Consider the following 20,665-nt stretch of genomic DNA (forward strand, 5'->3'; position numbering starts at 1 on the left):
TTAAATGAGGATGGTAAAATCAAAGACAGGAGAGTTTCCCAGTGCGGTGCAGATAAAGAGCAGGCTGAACAAAACCAGCCAGTATAACAGATCAAACCTGTGATCCAAAGTGTATGAATATAGTGGTTTGTTAGAATGGTAAACAATCCTGTTGTATGGGACATATATGATAGTCATGCTCACAGTAGTTATTAGAATGATTTGAAACGCTCTTCTCTTCATGTGGTTTTCCTCCTCTCTCTCTCTCCTTCTCTCTCCTGGTCCTGACTGCTTCAGCGCTCTGAGAACAGCTACAAGACAAAACAACTGGATGCAGGGGTAGAGGAGGAACTGCAGCGAGAAAAAATGTGTATATATTTGTCCATTTTCTGTCAAGTTAATAAATAAGCAACAGAAGCAGGAGACAAGAATAGTTATCCAGGCTGCAGTGCAGCAGATCACTCTATATCTGAGAGGTTTGTACTTCAGAAAGGTTACAGGATGAACCACTGCCAGGTAACGCTCAACACAGATCAGACACTGAAACAGAGGACGGCCAGTAAGGGATAGGCCTACTAAAAAGAGTGGTAATTCTGAGATTCTCTGAAAGCAAACTGACATTATATAAAACAAACAATTCAGACAGACACCAAGCTCACAAACAGAGAGATTGAGGATGAAGAACTCTGATGCGACTCCACTTCCTGTTCCTGTGATGATGAGCCATATAATATAGGAGTGAGTAGGAAAACCAAACAGGAGATTCATGCTGAACACACAAATTCTCAGACTTTCAAGTAACCAGAAAGAATCAGTTGTGGAGTTTGTAGATGCTTCAGGTGTGGTGAAGTTCACTGTGTAGTTGTTCATCTCCTTGTCTGTTTGTCTTCAGCAATATATCCTGCAACTGTGATTTACTGGAAAAGAGAAGCGTAAATGAACCAGTGACTTAAACTGAGTTCATTCACTCAGGTTTAAGTAAGATTTGAATATTTTTTAATGCATCCAGTATGAACGATCCAGTTTAGAAATCTAAAAATTCTTTGTTTACATTCAAATAACCAGAGCACTTCATTATTAAATGATATACAGTCTCTTTTAATTCAATATCTTACACTTGCCCCCAAACCCTTGGACAGATAAACACAATTAAGTGGTTGGTGGTAAAAAAAAAAGAAAAAAAAAAAGAAATTCAATCAAAAACAGAAGTTCATCACCTGAAGAGTGAATGTCCAGTTTCTCTGTGGATGTGTATAAATCTCTGTGCTGTGTTTTGTACACTGACTTCACAGCTGTCACAAGAATATATGAGCAAGACATCTGCTACACGTCACATAAAACACCAGATATGAATAAACTTAAGATAAAAAATTAGGTTTTTTTTTTTTTCTGACAGGAGATAGAGACAGATGCGCTGTACGCGGTAGACCAATCACAACAGACTGGGCCATCTGGCCAATCAGAGCAGAGTAGCTAGCAAAAAGGAGGGATTTAGAGAGACTGTCCATCCAGTCCATTTGAGAATCATTGAAAAATGTGGTGATGTTCAATGTGAGAAAATGTTTTTGGACTTTTGATGCATGTAAACCTGTTGTAGGAGAACCCAAAACAAAATTAGGAGCCTTTAAAATAACATAATAGGGGCACTTTAAAATAAAAACTGGGGTTTAAAATGACTAACTAAACATTTGAAAAACAGAAATATGTCAACCATTATTTACATTCATGCAGAAAATTGTCTAACTTCAGTAACGATCTTTGTAGTATGATGTGCACAGATACAATCAGTGAACGTTCAAAGATTCAGTCTTTGACACTGGTCAGGTGTTACTCATTCATCACCTGTTATTCAAATAGTTAGACTGAGCATTTAAAAACTACGACAAAGAAAACCCCACTATATATCTGTGTTATGACAGAATGTCAAGTTTGATGTAATCATTCTTCATGGCAGCCATATCTGAATTACGCATACAGAATAAACAATAAATCTGTGTAAATAACTAGAACAAACAAATGTACAACGATAAGTCAGTTTGTGGTGGAAGACAGGGCGGGACATATTGAACAGCTCCTCCCCTTTTTTTAAATAGCCAATAGTGTTTAGTTTATATCACAGCTCAGCCAGAGCCGTTGAGCCGGTAAAGCCGCAGTTTCCTCCTAATCTCAAATCGTTTCTCCTCATAATCTCCTCCATATCGCTTTAAAATATAGCATTCTGTGCAGAATTCAAATGGGTCCGATACGTTTTCTAATATGTGCCGACTCGTGTCTCTGGACAGGAGCAGATTGTGTGCATGCTTCGACGGTTCACGTGACACTAACAAAAAAACAGACTTCATTCGCCCCAATGGAAAGCATATTTACACTGTCTGAATCATTCACTATCCCCTATATAGTGCACTGTGTGCCATTCACCATGTAGAAAATAGTAACTGTGTGAATTAATTAATTTCAGGCGCAGCGTCTATGTATAATGTAGGGGGTGGGACGCTTTAGATTCTAGAGAACATTTGATTGCACAGAAAATCCAATGAGAAGCTGAAGAGTGATTATGCATTAATTTGAGGATTATGTAAAGACCCGTGACTGCTGATCAACGTGCTTCTGCATTTCTCTCCGATACAGTAGAAAATGAAATGAAATGAAATGTGGAGGATTTTATCTTTGACAAGATGATTGACAGGTCAGTTTGCATGACAGAATGCGACAGAGAGCAACCATTAAAGATGCAATTGTATGACGTGATAGTATGTCCCAACGCTGGTCTACTCTTCTGCTACACACTCAAAAGTATGTACTTTTTCTTCACAAAAAGAGTACATTCTTTTAGGGCGTATTATAAGTAGGCCAACTGAGAGGCAGCACTAGTCTTCAGTAATGCTCTGTTTAGGTCCTGTCTAAATAGGAAACCCTCCTTCCGAAAAGAGCAATGTACTCTGATTTGCCGGCTGGACCAGTGTGTTGTGATTGGTCAACCGATTCGAGTGGGTTTCGAAAATGTCACTCCCCTTACCATAACCGCAAGTTTCAACACACTACTAACTCAACTCAACCAGGCCCTGACCCATTTTTTTTTTTAGCATGCCTTAGGCAGGAATTGTTTAAATAAGGGATATTGTGACGTTCCCAGAAAAAAAACTCAAGACTACAATCGATGCTCAGAATGTTCAGAATGTTCGAATGATGATGTTCAGAAATGGTTTTATTGATATACAGAATAACTCTCTTTGGAGTGACTTGGTGCTTTGTAACTTTGCAGACCTTTTTCATACTCAAACAGCAACATTACACACTGAGTTGAAAATGTAAAAAAGCATAATATAGGTCCTCTTTAATAGAGATTAAATTATAACATAATATTAACTTATTTTAATATTTTAAAGTTTAAAGGCATCCTTCTTTTTTTTTTTTAAAGGAGTAATTCACTTTGAAATGAAATATACCCCATGATTTACTCGCCCTCAAGCCATCCTAGGTGTATATGACATTCTTCTTTCAGACGAATACAATCAGAGTTATATTAATAAATATCCTGGCTCTTCCAAGCTTGATAATGGCAGTGGATTGCAACCAACAGATTGAAGCTAAAAAAGTCACAAGAGCCAAAATGAATTACCCATGCTGCAGTGCAGCAGATCACTCTATATCTGAGAGGTTTGTACTCCAGAAAGGTTACAGGATGAACCACTGTAACGCTCAACACAGATCAGACACTGAAACAGAGGACGGCCAGTGATGGTAAGTCCTATTAAAAAAAAAGTTTAAAATGTCCTGAGACTTGCAAACCAAACTGAGGGTATAAAGACAGTTAAAGACAGTTCAGACCATTCCGACAGTTAAAGCTCACAAACCGAGAGATTGAGGATGAAGAACTCTTATGCAACTCCACTTTCTGTTCCTGTGACGATGTCGATGAGCCATATAACATTATAAGGCTAAAAAACAAATTGATGCTGTACAGATTTCCAGACTGTCCATTAACCCAGTGTAATGAGTTGTGGAGTGTGTAGATGATTCAGGTGTGGTGAAGTTCACTGTAAAGTTATTCATCTCATCTGACTTATTCTTATCAGTTCAACAACTCACACAATGTGGTAATGATCTAAATATAAAATGTATACAAAATATGGATCTATATTCAGTAGAAATTTGGTTCATATACATTCAAGTGAAAACTGTGCTATTTTTTGAGCGCCGCGCAACTCTCGCACGATTCATCTCACTCCGATGCTCGCTTTCTCTTGTAGGTAAATTCACAAAAAATGACATTCAAATGAATGCACCGCGTGTCTGACTTCCATCTACTGATTTGAATGTCCTTTCGCTGACTTAAAAGTTATATACACACGATTATAATTGTTTCCTTTAATGTCTACAACTTCGTGTGTCTAACTTTCGTTTAACGGAATTTGAAGATGTTCTGAATTTGTTAGAGTTTAGTCTAGTTTGTAACACTAAAACATGGACATCAGTTTTTTTTTTTTTTTTTTTTTTTTACAATAGCCTAAATGCTTTTGTTTTAACTAAACATACTTGTTCAAAATCATTTTTATACCATCCCCAATCAATCCCTGCCTACTCCAACACCACTGCTGTTTAAAAAAATAAAATAAATCCATGAATAAAAATAACAATAATCAACATGTTGGAAATATTGGATAGCCTACATAGCTTATGTTCCACAAAAATGTGCTGCATATTTATAAACAACTTAAAGGAGAACTCCGGTCAATTTTAACATTGAGCTCATTTTTTTGTACATTTGGAGTGCTGTCAATACAGAGAACAACGACAAAAATCGGTGTTGCCTACAACGTGTTATTCTATTTTTAAAATTTGCACCCTATTGACTTCAATGGGGCAAGTAGTAAGCCTGCTTTTTAGCCTCTTAACATCCTTTAAAGCTGAACTCGGCAACTCTAGCGAACTCTAGTCACTTCTTCGCTGATTTTCCCTTTTGTTGTCGCATGTTTTCCCCACGAGCTCCCCCTATAGCTGTGGGGGTGCTTATATATAACAACACTGTCGTAAGAAACTCACTTGCGGCGGCCTCCTCCCCCTCTCTACCGCTGCTCATGTGCGTTTGTTTTGATCGAAGCAAGCCAACTGTATCGTGTGGAGCTATGTCTACCGAGGTGGGTAATCATTATACATGTGCGTGTGTTTATGTTGAATTGCCGTAAAGCAATTCGTGTTTCGCGCTCGTTCTCGTTCTTGTTCTCGCTTCTCACGAGACTTCCAATTTCTATCTTGCCGGGACGGTAGTCCCAAAGTTGCAAGGTTGGTTTTCCGCCTGGGAACGCTGGGGGGAGCGGGGAAAGTCACCAATATCACTAGAACAGGTTGTTTAACCATCCAAATGATTTCTAGACAGTTTTATTAAGTTAAAAAAGTTACCAAGTTCTCCTTTAAGTGTCATTACAAGTGCACAGAAAATGTGAGTGATTCCTTCCGAGTGAACACGAGTGGATCTGACTGCAGTAGATGTTAGAGATATTAATAAAAATGAAGTTAATTCAGCCAGCGCTCATACCTTTGTTTACATCCTGTTTTCGGTGGAAGGCCATAGTAATCGATTGTCGAGTTCACGCGCATAGGTTTAGTACCTATGATCACGTGCGTGAACTCGACAATTGATTACTATGGCCTTCCACCGAAAACAGGATGTAAACAAAGGTATGAGCGCTGGCTGAATTAACTTCATTTTTATTAATATCTCTAACATCTACTGCAGTCAGATCCACTCGTGTTCACTCGGAAGGAATCACTCACATTTTCTGTGCACTTGTAATGACACTTAAAGGATGTTAAGAGGCTAAAAAGCAGGCTTACTACTTGCCCCATTGAAGTCAATAGGGTGCCAATTTTAAAAATAGAATAACTCGGTGTAGGCAACACCGATTTTTGTCGTTGTTCTCTGTATTGACAGCACTCCAAATACAAAAAAATGAGCTCAATGTTAAAATTGACCGGAGTTCTCCTTTAATGTGAGACTAAAGTGTTTACAGAGGAATCACGATGTATTACACACTTAGCATGTTACATTTAAAACACAAAAATCTGTGTTAATTCTTGGACACAGCTAAATAAATATTTGGAGGCATCATTGAGCTGCTTTAACTTGCCCATTCTGGTAGAATCAAACACTCTATTATTTCGATGAAAGAGGGAGTTTTACAGCCCGGTGCAGATAAAGAACAGGCTGAACAAAACCAGCCAGCACATAACAAATCAAACCAATGGACCAAAGTGCCTTAATAATCTGTTTTTTCAGAATGGTAGCAACTCCTATGACTATATATGGGATATGCATAATAGTCATGCTCACAGTAGTTATTAGAATGAGATTAAATGCTCTTCTCTTCATGCAGTTTTCCTTCTCTCTCCTTCTCTCTCCTGGTCCTGACTGCTTCAGAGCTCTGAGAACAGCCACAACACAAAACAACTGAATGGAGAAGAAGAGGAGGAACTGCCCCGACAAGAACAATGTAAATTTTAAGTTGTCAGAAAATAACAGGCACAGAAAACAGGAGACAAGAATAGTTATCCAGGCCGCAGTGCAGCAGATCACTCTAAATCTGAGAGGTTTGTACTTCAGAAAGGTTACAGGATGAACCACTGCCAGGTAACGCTCAACACAGATCAGACACTGAAACAGAGGACGGCCAGTGATGACAAATCCTAGTAAAAAGAATTGTAATGTTGAGAGACAAAAACAAAACAAAATGACAGTACTCTGATCAAACAAGCCAGACAGTTACCAAGCTCACAAACAGAGAGATTGAGGTTGAAGAACTCTGATGTGACTCCACGTTCCCTTTCGTGGTCACTCCGAGTTACGTCGGATGGCGACGAATGGGGTTTCGCTTAGAAAGCCTATCACCTTCGAGTAAAGAAAACGAGCCAATGGCAATGAAATGCCATGGGTCTGCAGAATTTGCATAGCGTATCTCCGCCGCACCCTGGGGGTATATAAGGAAGTACGCTGGCAACATGCAGATATGTTTTCGCTTCGGAGCCAAGAGTACTCTTCACTCCTACAAGCCATTCTGAATCATCTTCATTCTACGAGACGAGCGGCTCTTCAGTGTGTTTGTGTGATGGCGCGTTCCAGCGAGATCGCATTGCCTGCTGCTGTTTTGTGCAGTGATCTGCCTAAAGTGAGTGTGTTTCTCCCTGGGCGCTTCAGCACTCTGCTGAGCTTTTTCCTCTCTAAAAGAGCTGCACGCTCTTTTTCAAGACGGTTCGCCCGTGTATTTACTGGATGTGGGCGCGTGATTCATCTGCCTAACGGTCACGAGCAGTGGTGTAGTGGTAAAAAAAGAGGTGGGTAAACTATAAATTCTGGTGGACCACGACGTGGTCACCCGGAAAGGTGGGCCACTGCCTACCAGTGTATGTGTATCCTGATGACATCGCTATAGGCTATCATTTGATGGTACTACCAAGAGTATTACTGGTTGTTCCCTCATCATAGGTCACACAATCACTATTCAATTCATACATTAATCTAAGGTCTTGTTAAAGAGACTCAAAAAGGAATAATATGGTTGAAATCTATAAAGTTTACTAAATCACAAAAATATTTAAGAGAGATAGAGAGGGAGGCTTATATCCAGGGCTTCCAATGCAATGCACTTGTACATAATGATTAGGGATTTGGGATTATTTTCACAGTCGATTAATCTGTTGAATATTTCATCGATTAATTGATTAGTTGTTTGGTCAGATCAGGTATGATTATCAGAAAAATGTGGATCAGTGTTTCCCTGTAAAAGGGAAAAGTCTTTAACCTGGTGCAGGCTTGATTCCCTCTGAATCTCTTGTACAGTTGGGTTTTGACATGCTCCCTACATTAAACCAGCTGCCTGTAATGAATAATAAAAAAAAAATCTCTTTTTTTGCATCGTTTTAATGATTTCCTGTTGCGGCTGCGATCAAGTTTCATTCTCGCGCAGCTTGTTTAGTAACTTCACGAGCGTGTTTTCTGCTACGTGTGTGCGCCGTTCTCTTTGTTCCGTGTGTGTGTGTGTGTGTGTGTGTGTGTGTCGGCACGCTGCGCTCTCTAATGTTCTGCTCCGTGTTTGCGCTGCGCGTTCTGCTCTGTCCTTAACGGCACAAATGCTCGAATCATGTACCGATCGGCGATCACGCACTGGAAAAGCAAAGTCCGCTCAAATAACGTGAAATTTAGAGGTGGATAAACGCAATGTAGAGGTGGATAAACGCACTTTGGAGGTGGGCAAACGCTATTTCCGAATTTTGGGAGGTGCGTAAACGGCGTTTACGTGCGTTTAGCCTCCACTACATCCCTGGTCACGAGCGCTGTTTCGAGTGTTGGGCTTAATCACACTCGGCAGCGCTCGTGGATGAGTCATGTTTTCATTGCGGGAACATGACCATCGCGTTGTTTATAGATCGAGACTCAATGATCTCAGTGTGGGTAGAGTCCCCTCTGCCACACCCCAATCTATCTCTTCCTGCGGGATACTTTGGCTGGTGGCCAGGGTGATCTGAGGGTTACAGTGTGGTACAATGCTAAAAAAAAAAAAAAAAAACACGCCCTCCTCCACAGCGCAAACCGCGGGGCTTCCGTTTGTGCCTGGTTCCTCTCGGGGACCCAGTGTTTCATTCGGGGCTCCAGCAGATGGTGTCATGTCACTCACATGCCTCCATGCGGCTCCTCCCTCGAGCCTTCACCGGCCCGAGCACGAGGAGGTCGCTGGAGGCTGGCACCGCCTGTCTCTGCCCCTTAGCCGGCTAACACCTGGCTAAGCAGCACTCCTGAGACGGGCAGCTTGGAGTTAGGGCTCAGTTCTTTCAGGAGCTGGTAGCAGGACCACTCCTTCCCCCGGTGGAGGGCTGGGGGACAATCTCGTTCAAAAAGAACTGATGCTCTTTCTCTGAGCCCCAAGAGGCTGTGGATGACAGCACGCGCCGCCCACGGGCCACGCTCCTCTCATCCCCCTCTGTCGCCAGACCCCTGCCAGAGCACGCCCCGGTGGGACGCTGGTCCTCCCCAGGCCTCCTCTGGCAGGATGCGGTTAATGACCGTGCCCCCGCACAGGGCCGCTATGCCACCCTCGCCTGGGCCAGTCATTCCACCTTGCTGCACCAACGACGGTACGTCTGTGGTTCGAATGAACCCGCTGGCGCAGTTTCTGGAGGCCTGGCTAGAGCTTCCCAGACTGTCCCGCTGGGTCGCGAGAACCATCAGGCTCGGCTACACGATTCAGTTTGCGCGGTCTCCTCCCCGCTTCAGGGGAGTCCGCTTCACTATGGTCGGTGGCAATGCCCCTGTCATGAGAGCGGAGGTCGCCACCCTACTGGCGACGGGTGTGATCGAGACTGTCCCTCCAGCCGAAATGAAGTCCGGCTTCTACAGCCCCTACTTCATTCTACCGAAGAAATCCGGTGGGTTACGGCCAATCCTCGACCTGCGCGTCTTGAACCGCTCCCTTCACAGGCTGCCGTTCAGGATGCTCACGGCCAAACGCATCCTCCAGTGCGTGCGGCCGCAGGATTGGTTTGCAGCGATCGACCTGAAGGATGCCTACTTCCAGGTCTCCCTCTTACCTCGACACAGACCGTCCCTACGGTTTGCTTTCGAGGGGCGGGCATACCAGTACGCGGTTCTCCCATTCGGGCTAGCCCTGTCTCCTCGCGTCTTCATGAAGGTCGTCGAGGCAGCCCTCCGGGAACACGGGGTTCGCATCCTGAACTATCTCGACGACTGGCTGATCCTTGCTCACTCTCGAGATCAGGTTTGCGAACACAGGGACCTAGTGCTCCGGCACCTAGCTCGTCTGGGCCTTCGGGTCAACTGGGAGAAGAGCAAACTCTGCCCCGTGCAGAGGATCTCTTTTCTCGGTATGGAGATCGACTCGGTCGCCATGTGCGCGCAGCTTACGAGGACAAGAGTGCGGTTCCACTGAAACTATTTCAGAGGCTCCTGGGGCATATGGCATCCACAGCCGCAGTAACGCCGCTCGGATTGCTTCATATGAGACCGCTTCAGCTTTGGCTTCGCGATCGAGTCCCGAGGTGGGCATGGCAACACGGCACGCTCCAAGTCCCAGTGACTCCAGCCTGCCGTCAGACCTTCACCCCGTGGACGAACCTCAGTTTTCTACGGGCCGGAGTACCCTTAGAACGAGTTTCCCGGCATGTTGTTGTATCAACAGATGCCTCCGCCACGGGCTGGGGCGCCATGTGCAATGGACATGCTGCCGCGGGCTCCTGGACAGGACCCCAGCGCCTTTGGCATGTCAATTGCCTCGAGTTACTGGCTGTACGTCTCGCCCTGCACCGCTTCCGTGCGTTGCTCAAGGGTCAGCACGTACTAGTCCGATCAGACAATACCGCGACAGTAGCGTACATCAACCATCAAGGTGGTCTACGCTCCCACCGTATGTCGCAACTCGCTCGCCACCTCATATGGAGTCAGAAGCATCTGAGGTCGCTTCAAGCCATTTATATCCCGGGAGACCTGAACCTTGCGGCCGACGAGCTGTCTCGGCTTCGGCCTCTCGCTGGAGAATGGAGACTCCATCCCCAGACGGTCCAGCTGATTTGGGATCAGTTCGGGGACGCACAGGTAGATCTGTTTGCCTCCCACGACTCGTCCCATTGCGACCTGTTTTATTCCCTGACCGAGGGCACGCTCGGCACGGATGCTCTGGCGCACAGCTGGCCACGGGGCCCTACGCAAGTATGCGTTTCCCCCAGTGAGCCTTCTTGCGCAGACCTTGCGCAAGATCAGGGAAGACGAGGAGCAGGTCATTTTGGTTGCCCCGTATTGGCACAACCGGACCTGGTTCCCAGAACTAGTACTCCTCGCGACAGCACCTCCCTGGCCAGTTCCCCTGAGGAAGGACCTGCTTTCTCAGGGACGGGGCACCCTTTGGCACCCTCGTCCCGATCTTTGGAACTTCCACGTGTGGCTCCTGGACGGGACGAGGCAGGTTTGAGTAACCTACCACCAGCGGTGGTGGCTACCATCACTTCTGCTAGAGCATCGTCCATGATACATGCCTATGTGTTGAAGTGGAACCTCTTCCTCAACTGGTGTTCTTCTAAACATCAAGAACCCATGAAATGCCCGATCAGTGTCGTGCTTTCCTTCCTGCAAGAAGGGTTGGACCCAGACCCAGACCCATGGCATTTCATTGCCATTGGCTCGTTTTCTATACTCGAAGGTGATAGGCTTTCTAAGCGAAACCCCATTCGTCGTCATCCAACGTAACGTCTCCGTTCCCTACTCAGGGAACGAGGGTTACATACGTAACCGAGACGTTCTGTTGCTGTGATGATGAGCCATATAATATAGGAGTGTGTTGGAAGACCAAACAACAAAGAAATGGTGTATCCACAGATGTCCAGACTGTCCATTAACTCAAAAGACTGAGTTGTGCAGTTTGTAGATGTTTCAGTTGGGGTGAAGTTCACTCTAAAGTTATTCATCTCCTCTGTGTTTGTCTTCCTCAGTTCAGCAGCCGGCAAACAGTGTTGGGGAGTAACGGAATACATGTACCGGCGTTACGTATTCAGAATACAAATTATGAGTAACTGTATTCCGTTACAGTTACCATTTAAATAGTTGGTATTTAGAATACAGTTACATTGTTGAAATCAATGGATTACATGACGATACTTCTCTGTTTCACGAGTTTATTCACTCTCTAAATAAATTAAGGCAACTCCATGCATTTCCCAGAAGCCCCAATATGAAAAAAAAAAAAAATGCACAGTTTGCGTGATCAGTCACAATGGAGTCGGAGGAGCAGCGGGAGCTAGAGGTAGAGATGGAGCCGGAACAACAGAGCCAGGGCAAGAATGCGTTTCTATCTTGGAAATTCAAACAGCATTTCACATTAAAGAAAGAGAAGGGAGAACGAAGTATAACTGCAGTGCAACCTCTGCTTGCCAGCAACCAGCCCCCATTCAGCGTCCAACTCCACCTCCAACCTGAAGAAGCATCTTAAAGTAGGCCTACGTTTTTTTTTATACGTGCAGTCAAAACTTGAAATATAAATTCTCAGAAAATGCATTAAAACCAATAGTGAAACGTCAATATAGGCCTATATATATATATATATATATATATATATATATATATATATATATATATATATATATATCACGAAAAATAAAATAAATATTTTATGTTCTGTGGAGAGCCAACCCTTCTTCATCCAGTGAGTAGTATTTTTTTGGTTTGCGCAGTGTAATTCACAGAATTACAATATTGTAATTCTGTGAATTACATTGCGCAAACCAAAAAAATACTACTCACTGGATGAAGAAGGGTTGGCTCTCCACAGAACATAAAATATTTATTTTATTTTATTTTTCGTATTCGCATTTATGAGGAAAAAAAAAACAATGTTACCGTCTTGACAGTTCTCGGTTACGGACGTGAGCGCTTTGGCACTAAAAGACTGCTTTAAAATTTTCACAGAGACCTCAAACAGAAAGCACAATTAAAGCCTTTCTTTAAAGTGAATTTCGTTTTGTATTAATTGTATCTTAATTTTAATCAATATTTCATCAACCAACCTGGATAATGGATTTAATAAGAAGTAAATATAGCAGACAATAATCAGGACACAGAGGCGCCAGCGCGTGAAATGAAGCCTAGCGCAAGTTCTGCCAGGAAGACTCAATCGTTCACTTCATGTATTACCTTCTCATCTATCCAATCATATCCTAATAGCCAGTATAAAAGGGTGGTACTTACACATGTCTGAGTTCGCAGATGCTGTCGCTTCAAACAGTCCCCTCACACCCAGCAGTGTTTATGTATGTGAAATTTCACGGATTCCTGTTTATGTCCGCATATGTGAGGTTTCCGGGTTTATCTGGACATATACTGTTCCATGTTACTCTGATCCGTTTACATCCGGCAAACATCAATTACACAGGAGTTTACAATGCCCGTATTTTGCCTGATTTGAGTCTTTTCATGCAGTGGGCGTTCACTCACTCGCGTTTCGATTCCAATCATAACACAAGTCATATTGTTGATTTGATCTCAGCAATTTTCACGGTGCGCGAGTGCGACACAATTGTGTAGGAAACAAGATTGTGGCGGCTTTAAATCTCATGAGAGGCGATCTCCTCACAGGGTTTTTCAAGTTCAAGTTGAAGTTCCACTTTCAAGGCTTTTACGTTGGTAGGCGCTTCCAGCGGCCACTGTTTACATGTCCCCATTAATATGATTAAACTTCATTCAGGTAAGTATATTAATTTGCTACTCCACTGCTCCTTCATCAGCGGTAAAGTTTAAATGGTGACTGTGGTGACGTGGTAGTTTTCTTAAAAAAAAAAAAAATTTTTTTTTAAAAACTGCCGATACATACTACAGTCTGCAATGCAACAAACTGTAACGTTTTAAAAAGTAGGGCCGGATAGCTCGCTGAATGGTTGTAGCAATTGCAAGCAAAGATTCACGTAACGGATATCCACAGCGCAGTAGGCTATAGTAGGCCTATTAGTATACTAATCTATTTCAGCGTTGTCGATCCCACGCACTCATGGTTAGTTGCAAAATATTAACAACTGGTTGCTGAAAATAATTAAAATAAGCTTAAGGGCAACTAAGATATCAAATTGGCTTATATGTATATGCCATTTACAGCTCGCGCTCCTCATCTGCTTACTCACCATGTGAGAGTGCCTTCCATCTTAAAGGAGAATTACCTATTCAACTTGATTTACGCTTCTCTGAATTCGTTATTGCTTCGGCATTTATGGTGATGTTTTTGCTAATCACTTCCCGACCGCCGGGAAGATTTCGACTTTTACCTAGATGATTGCAGACTTCAACCTGTGTTCTAATGTCTCTGAACATTTCCATAGAAACCACCTAAACAATCTTTCACACTTGTAAACTTTTTAAAGGGACATACATTACAGTGTTGTGGTGGAAATGACACCAATACCGTGTGACAGCTGTATTTTGTATAAAAAGTAATATTGATGGTGGTCTCATATTAAATACTATAATGCATCTTAATTATTTTACTAGTGCTTAATTTAGTATATTAATAGTTACCAGTTAAGTCATATTTTTAAACTGTATTTTCATTGTTGAAGTTTAAAAGCCTGGGTGTGTGACAAGGAGAAAACAGTGATTTTGACACCTATAAAGAGGTTGGAAAGTATGAAAAATCATAATAGGAAGGTAGTAAAAGATTTTTAAGGAGGTTTTATTGTTAGTTTGAAAAGAAGAGGAATTTGTCCAAAATTATATGTATTTTTAAAAATATGACCAAAGTACATATAAGTGCCCATAGTCTAAGAATCACCCATATATATATATATATATATATATATATATATATATATGTAGCAGGAGTATTTAATACACAGGTCCGTAGCCAGACTATTGAAAGGGGGGGTTCTTTTTTTCAAAAAGTGGACCTTTTTGCAGTTTTCTCGTCCTTTTGTATTTTGTTTTTGTATTTAAATTGTGTCCGATTTCCTGTGCCCTGGGCATCAAGAGTCAAGGCCCCGGCGTAGTTAGGGGGGTCCGAGGGCATGCTCCCCCGAGAAAATTTGGATTTCTCTTATCTACATATGTGCAATTTAGTACTTTTGAAGGCCAAAAAACTATAAGAAATAGGCTAGCTTTAAAACCTTATCATTAGATTATTTGTCAATACCTCTCCTCATCTTCATATTTCTTTTTCTCTCAGTCTTCTTATCCTGGCCTATTTCTTCCCCTCCTAAAGCTGAACTTAGTCTTTTCATTTTCGTCTGTGTCAGTGACGAAAGTAGGCTCAACTGATATTTATACGTTTTATGAATAATTTTCTTAGACAAGTTAATTTACTCAAGGCTAAAGCTGTAGCCTAAGTCAGTATCAGTGTTGTGTGTAATGCGTTGTAAGGCGTTACAGTAACGTAACTACTTTTTCGGGTAAAAAGTAGTGTAACGCGCTACTACTAAAATTTGGTAACGAAACGTAGTTCCTTTTTCAATTCGGCGCAACGTTACTTTTCCCATGGATATATTTGACAGACACTGCCTCAGCTGCGCGCTTGAGAGAAGAGAACTGTTGAGAACTGAAGAGAACGATTTAGTTTCATATTTATGTTTAAATTAAATAAAATAAAAAATTTGCGCAATATAAGGAGACAAATGGAGTGGGCAGACATGATTTTGACCACTTTATTAAGTTTGTTTTTGTAGAAAGTATTTCTTTAAAGTGAATTTCGTTTTGTATTAATTGTATCTTAATTTTAATCAATGTTTTATCAACCAATTGCCTGAATTTAACACTAGAAGTGCCAGAATTCCATAACTAGAACTGCCGCAAGCGACCGCTAGATTCAAAACTCTATATTAATGATAAATACCCAATTGAGAGATTAATGCATTTATTGCATTAGGATGTCTTTTAAAAACAAAACAACACCAAACTGTACATTTAAACAAGTTTAATTATACATTTATAAATAAATAATATCAGTAGATGCCCTGAACAAAATTACGGAGTAACCTATGTTTTCATGTTTCCACTGTTAGATCGCGTCCGCGCCCGCCGACACACACACACACACACACACACACACACACACACACACACACACACACACACCATATTCCAGCATTGCAATCTTGACATTGCAGCCTGTTCATTACAACCATAATAAAATATAATAATAAAATAGTCAACCTAACATATACAAATTCCACTGCTCTGTTTCTCAGCCTAGTACAATTCGTAGCCTACCATTTTATGCGTGTGAAGAGGATGATTTTTTCCGTCGATATTGGGATGATTGAAGTACAAAGCCTATGATAAAGAATAGTTTAGCATCCAAATACATCGCAAATGTTGAAACATTTTGATTCTAATTAGAGAGTTACGTGAGCCTAGGCTACTTTCACTTTCGCTTATAAAGTATTTCATTTTGGCTTGTTTATAGTTATTTTTTCATTCTTGTTCTGTTCTGAATATCATTACATTTAAATTATTTGTTGTTGAATATGTTTAGTGTATTTTTTTACCACATTTTATTGTTGTGTATATTGGTATATTTATAATAATAGGCTACCGCGAAATTCAGTGCGGTCAATATGACCGTTTATGGCCGAAATAGGTAAATATGTTCATTTGTTTTTTTGCCTTATGTGTAATTTATATGAAAAACATTTTAAATGAAAATACAGACACTTTTAGGAAAAGTCAGGTACCAGCAGGATTGTATTTATTTTTTCAACAAAGTTATTGCAGATATAAAATTCAAAACGGTCAAAATGACCCCCATGGCAGTTCTAGTGTTAATAAATAAGAAGTAAATTAAAGAAAACTATTTAGTTTCATATTTATGTTTAAATAATAAATATATATATTTAATCTATGTTGATTATATGAAAAGTGAAAAGCATGAGTAAGATCATAGTTTTGCCCAATATATCGGGTGACAAATGGAGTGGGCAGACATGATTTTGACCACTTTATTAAAGGGATAGTTCACCCAAAAATGAAAATTCTATCATTGTTTACTCACCCTCAAGTTGTTCGAAACCTGTATGAGTTTCTTTGTTCTGCTGAACACAAAGGAAGATATTTGGAAGAATGTTTGTAACCAACCAGATCTCGGTCCCCATTGACTACCATAGTATATTTTTTTCCTACTATGGAAGTCAATGGGGACCGAGATCTGTTGATTACAAACATTCTTCCAAATATCTTCCTTTGTGTTCAGCAGAACAAAGAAACTCATACAGGTTTGGAACAACTTGAGGGTGAGTAAATGATGACAGAATTTTCATTTTTGGGTGAACTATCCCTTTAAGTTGGTTTTTGTAGAAAACATTTCTTTAAAGTGAATTTCGTTTTGTATTAATTGTATCTTAAATTTAATCAATGTTTTACCAACCAATTGCCTGAATTTAATAAATAAGTAAATATAGCATGCAAAATAATCCAATAAGTAAATGCAAAATAATCATGACATGGAGGCACCAGCGCGTGAACTGAAGCTCGTCTCCATACTGTAAATGAACCGAAACTCAGATAAGCTACTTGTCTCACAGACCTGTGAAATATATAGAAAGCTTGAATATGTGTACTTTTAAACAAAATATATTTTTTTCTCTCAAAATATATATTTTTTCTCCTACTCCCTTGATAGAGTGAGTCGTATGTCTGAAAACTAAGCTTATGTCTTCTATATCATTTTGTCCTACACTATCAAGACGCGATTCACACCGGTGTTGGAGAGCAGGAAAGCTCTATTGGCTGTTGCCGAAATTTAAAGCTTGGTGGATAGGGAGAGCGGAGCGGAGAGAAGCGGCGCGGGCGCTCTGCTCATCGCGGAGTGTCGCACTCTACCCCATGATGCAGAGCCGGCTGAGAATAAAAACAGAGAAGTTGCCGCACACAGCAGCGCCAATAAGGACTTTTTTCTTTTGAAATTGATACTATTTTTTATAATAAAGAGCACAAAAGAAATACCTGTTATGTCCTCCATATAGTATAACTTTATGTCTACATATTTAGGATACAGATATTGTCTACAGATATTGGGTTCTGCCCAAAGTCAAGCAACATAAAAGTAACGTAAAAGTAACGAGTCACGTAAAAAGTTACTTTCCAAAGGGGGTAACTAAGTAAAGTAACGGATTACTTTTTTAAAAAGTAACGAGTAACGAGCAAACACTACTTTTTAAAAGTAACTTCCCCAACACTGGTCAGTATTGACATTAGGAACCTTCTGCAAGCTTTGGAATTTGAAAACGTCTGTTTTTAAATGTTAAAAGTAATTTTAAATCATACAAATTATAGTCTACGTTTACCGCAGTTGGTGGAATTGGCAGACGTTCCCTTAAGCATTGTGCGCTGTGGAAACGCGTCAAAGCATTTTCAGGTATAATTATGCAGCATTAATGCACGAATGATTTTGAATGAATATTTTCATCATGTCGATATGGTCACATAATATTAAAACTAATCTTGCTATTGATATCTTTGTTAGACCCGACCCTATAGAACAAATGTCCGGCTAATATCGAACCTAAAACGAATTTACCGCGCTCAACCAGCGGGAGTGCATTTCACGAATTAGTAATCGCTGGTGTTCAGCGGGGAAGGAGGAAAGTCTGCGTGAACCCGCTTAGATGCACTTTATGCAGTGAATACTGTAAAGTGTTTGATAAATTTATAAAATTTCTGTGTATTTCCTCCTACCTGTCAGTGCCCCTTAGATGTCATGTGCCCCTGAGCAAGTGACCAGTTGCCCTAAATGGTTAATCCGGCCCTCACCTGCCATGTCTATCGGCTCGCTTTCGGGTTATAGCCTACTTTCCGCGACTGCGCAACTGGGTTATAGGTTGCCAGGTTGAGGTGACAAATGGGTTGAAACTGTATGGTGTGTGGATTGTGTGAATATAATGCATTTAATACAAGATCTGGCAACTGGTCAACATTAGACAAACATATTGGTCCGATTATACATTAAAGGTGTTTGGGCCATGCAAATTACGGGAGTTTCCCGGGAGAAATAACAAACCGGGAGGGGTCCGGGAGATAGGGCTAAAAAACGGGAGAAACCCGGGAAAAACGGGAGTGTTGACAGGTATCCGCGGCACACACACACAAGTCCAGCTACAATAATCATATTAATTTGAAACGGCAACCCAGAATATTTGTCACAAGCATTGATTAAAACAATGATGACAATAATCACATAAAAAAAACAATAAAAAAAAAAACAACGACTTAAATTCTGGACCTTTGGCAGTGAGGGGGGGTTCGTTCGAACCACCCGAACCCCCCCTGCCTACGGGCTTGTATTAAATGATCATTTTCATATCATCAAGATCTTTTAATACTTGCATTTAAGTTCTTCACTAACAGAAATATGGTACAACCGCCATAACACTAAATAATTTTCTTGGCGACTACTTTAATCCACCGATATGTGTCATAGAAATATTTAAATTATAGTTATTCGATATTAAATGTACAAAGGCAGACTAAGGATGCTCAGGTGAAAGGTCACAGACTGTGCCAAAACGTGCTTAACACAACTATCAGTTATAAGTTTAGACTAATTCAAACCAATCACCAGACAAATCACAGTCAAGAAGACTCGAATGACATTACATTTTCTCATCTGTATGATTTAAATGTTCACCTATTTTTCTATTCAAGGGACTCACTTGGTTGCCATGGCAGTGATCTCTCGGTCGTGAATAAAACTTAATTCATACAAGAGCAACTCGATGTCAGGTGTACGCAGCGATTCTACGCTCAAAAATCACATCAGAATATCAAGTGTGATTGAGGTTGTATCTTATTGGTATGCCGTCACCTTACTTCAGGTAAGGTGAAATAAACATCAAAGATGCTTTGCCACAAGCTGCTTCTGCCACTGTAGGAACTACACTAACTCTGGTGATGCAGATCTTCTTCCAAGATGGTATTCCTTGGAGCATCCACATTGTTGGAACCCTTCCGCATCATCAGCAGGGATCTCAGGGTCTCAGGTGTTTCGCCCCTTAACCTGAACACCTCGCCTGAGTGGGGCCATGAAGACTGCCTAGCCTTCACCTGCAGAAGGATTCCAACTGTGGGCTCTCTTCAGCCACAGCCATCTTGAGCTGGACTCGGCTGCTGCAGCTATGTCCCTGGTGGCTTTCTTCAGCTGTTTCGGCTCCAGGCCCAACTTCTGGAGGAAGTAGCGCACCGATTTTGCTGGGAACCCGCGGCACCCGACTTCAATGGGGTAGCTGGTTGCATGCCACCCCTTTAAAGTGGCTTCGTCGACCAGGTCTTGGTACTTGGCTTTTTTCAATTGGTGTGACGTGGCTAGCCTCTCTTCCCAGGGCACCGTGAGTTCAGCAATTATGATGGATTTCGTGCTCCTGGATAGCAGGACCATGTCTGGTCGGAGGGATGTCGCTGCCACGTCCTGAGGGAAGACAAGCTTCTTCTTCAGGTCCACTCTCAACTCCCAATCAGAGGCTCGCTGCAAGGTAGAGGGTGGGTTCTTGGCCCCCATGCCGATCTTATAAGCCTTGTCTCCTTCCCTCACAAAGGTTGTGGACTGGGGCGGGTAGGCCTGCTTGTTGTTGGCTTTGACTCGCTGCTGTTCCACCCATTTGGCAATTTCCGTGAGGACCTTGTCGTGCCTCCATCTGTAGCGGCCTTCTGCCAATGCCCTTGGACAACCGGCCAGAATGTGGTTTAGTGTACAGAATGCTGCTCCACATTGGTTGCAAGATGGGTCTTCCTCTCCACCCCAGATCTTTATATTTCTTGGTGTTGGCAGCAGGTCAGTCACTGAGCGCAGGAGAAAGCTTAGCTTCCCCTGGTCAGTCTGCCACAGTTCCTTCCAAGACAATGGTCGCTCCTGTGCCTGGTCCCACTGCGTCCATCGACCCTGAGAAGCAAGTCCAATCGCTTTCACCTGACGTTCCTCCTCTGCTGCCTCGCGGACTCTTTGCACCACAAGGCCTCTTCTAGCTCTGGTATCAGCCCTGCTCCACCTCTTATCACTATAGTGTCCGAGGCCCAGGCGTCCCTGGCATACCACGCCTACGATTTCTTGGTGTTTCCAGTAGGATTCTGCTTCCATTAAAGCTTGCTGGGGTTTCCACTTTCTGCCGCATTTGATGGTCTTGCTTGCATGTCTTACTTTCCCATCTTTAGACGAGAGCAGTGTAC

General features: G+C 42.0%; 1 protein-coding gene across 1 annotated transcript; it reads right to left on the bottom strand.

The window, feature by feature from the left end:
• LOC311296879 (uracil nucleotide/cysteinyl leukotriene receptor-like) lies at positions 1 to 849 on the bottom strand (the record flags this gene model as incomplete). The annotated part of the gene is made up of 1 exon (XM_084418863.1): positions 1 to 849. One exon carries the CDS (start codon positions 847 to 849, stop codon positions 1 to 3), a length of 849 nt encoding a protein of 282 aa, XP_084274989.1.
• Between the last annotated feature and the right edge of the window lie 19,816 nt (positions 850 to 20,665).

This window comes from Rutilus rutilus, assembly GCF_951802725.1.
Source record: "Rutilus rutilus genome assembly, chromosome: 9".
NCBI lineage: Eukaryota > Metazoa > Chordata > Actinopteri > Cypriniformes > Leuciscidae > Rutilus > Rutilus rutilus.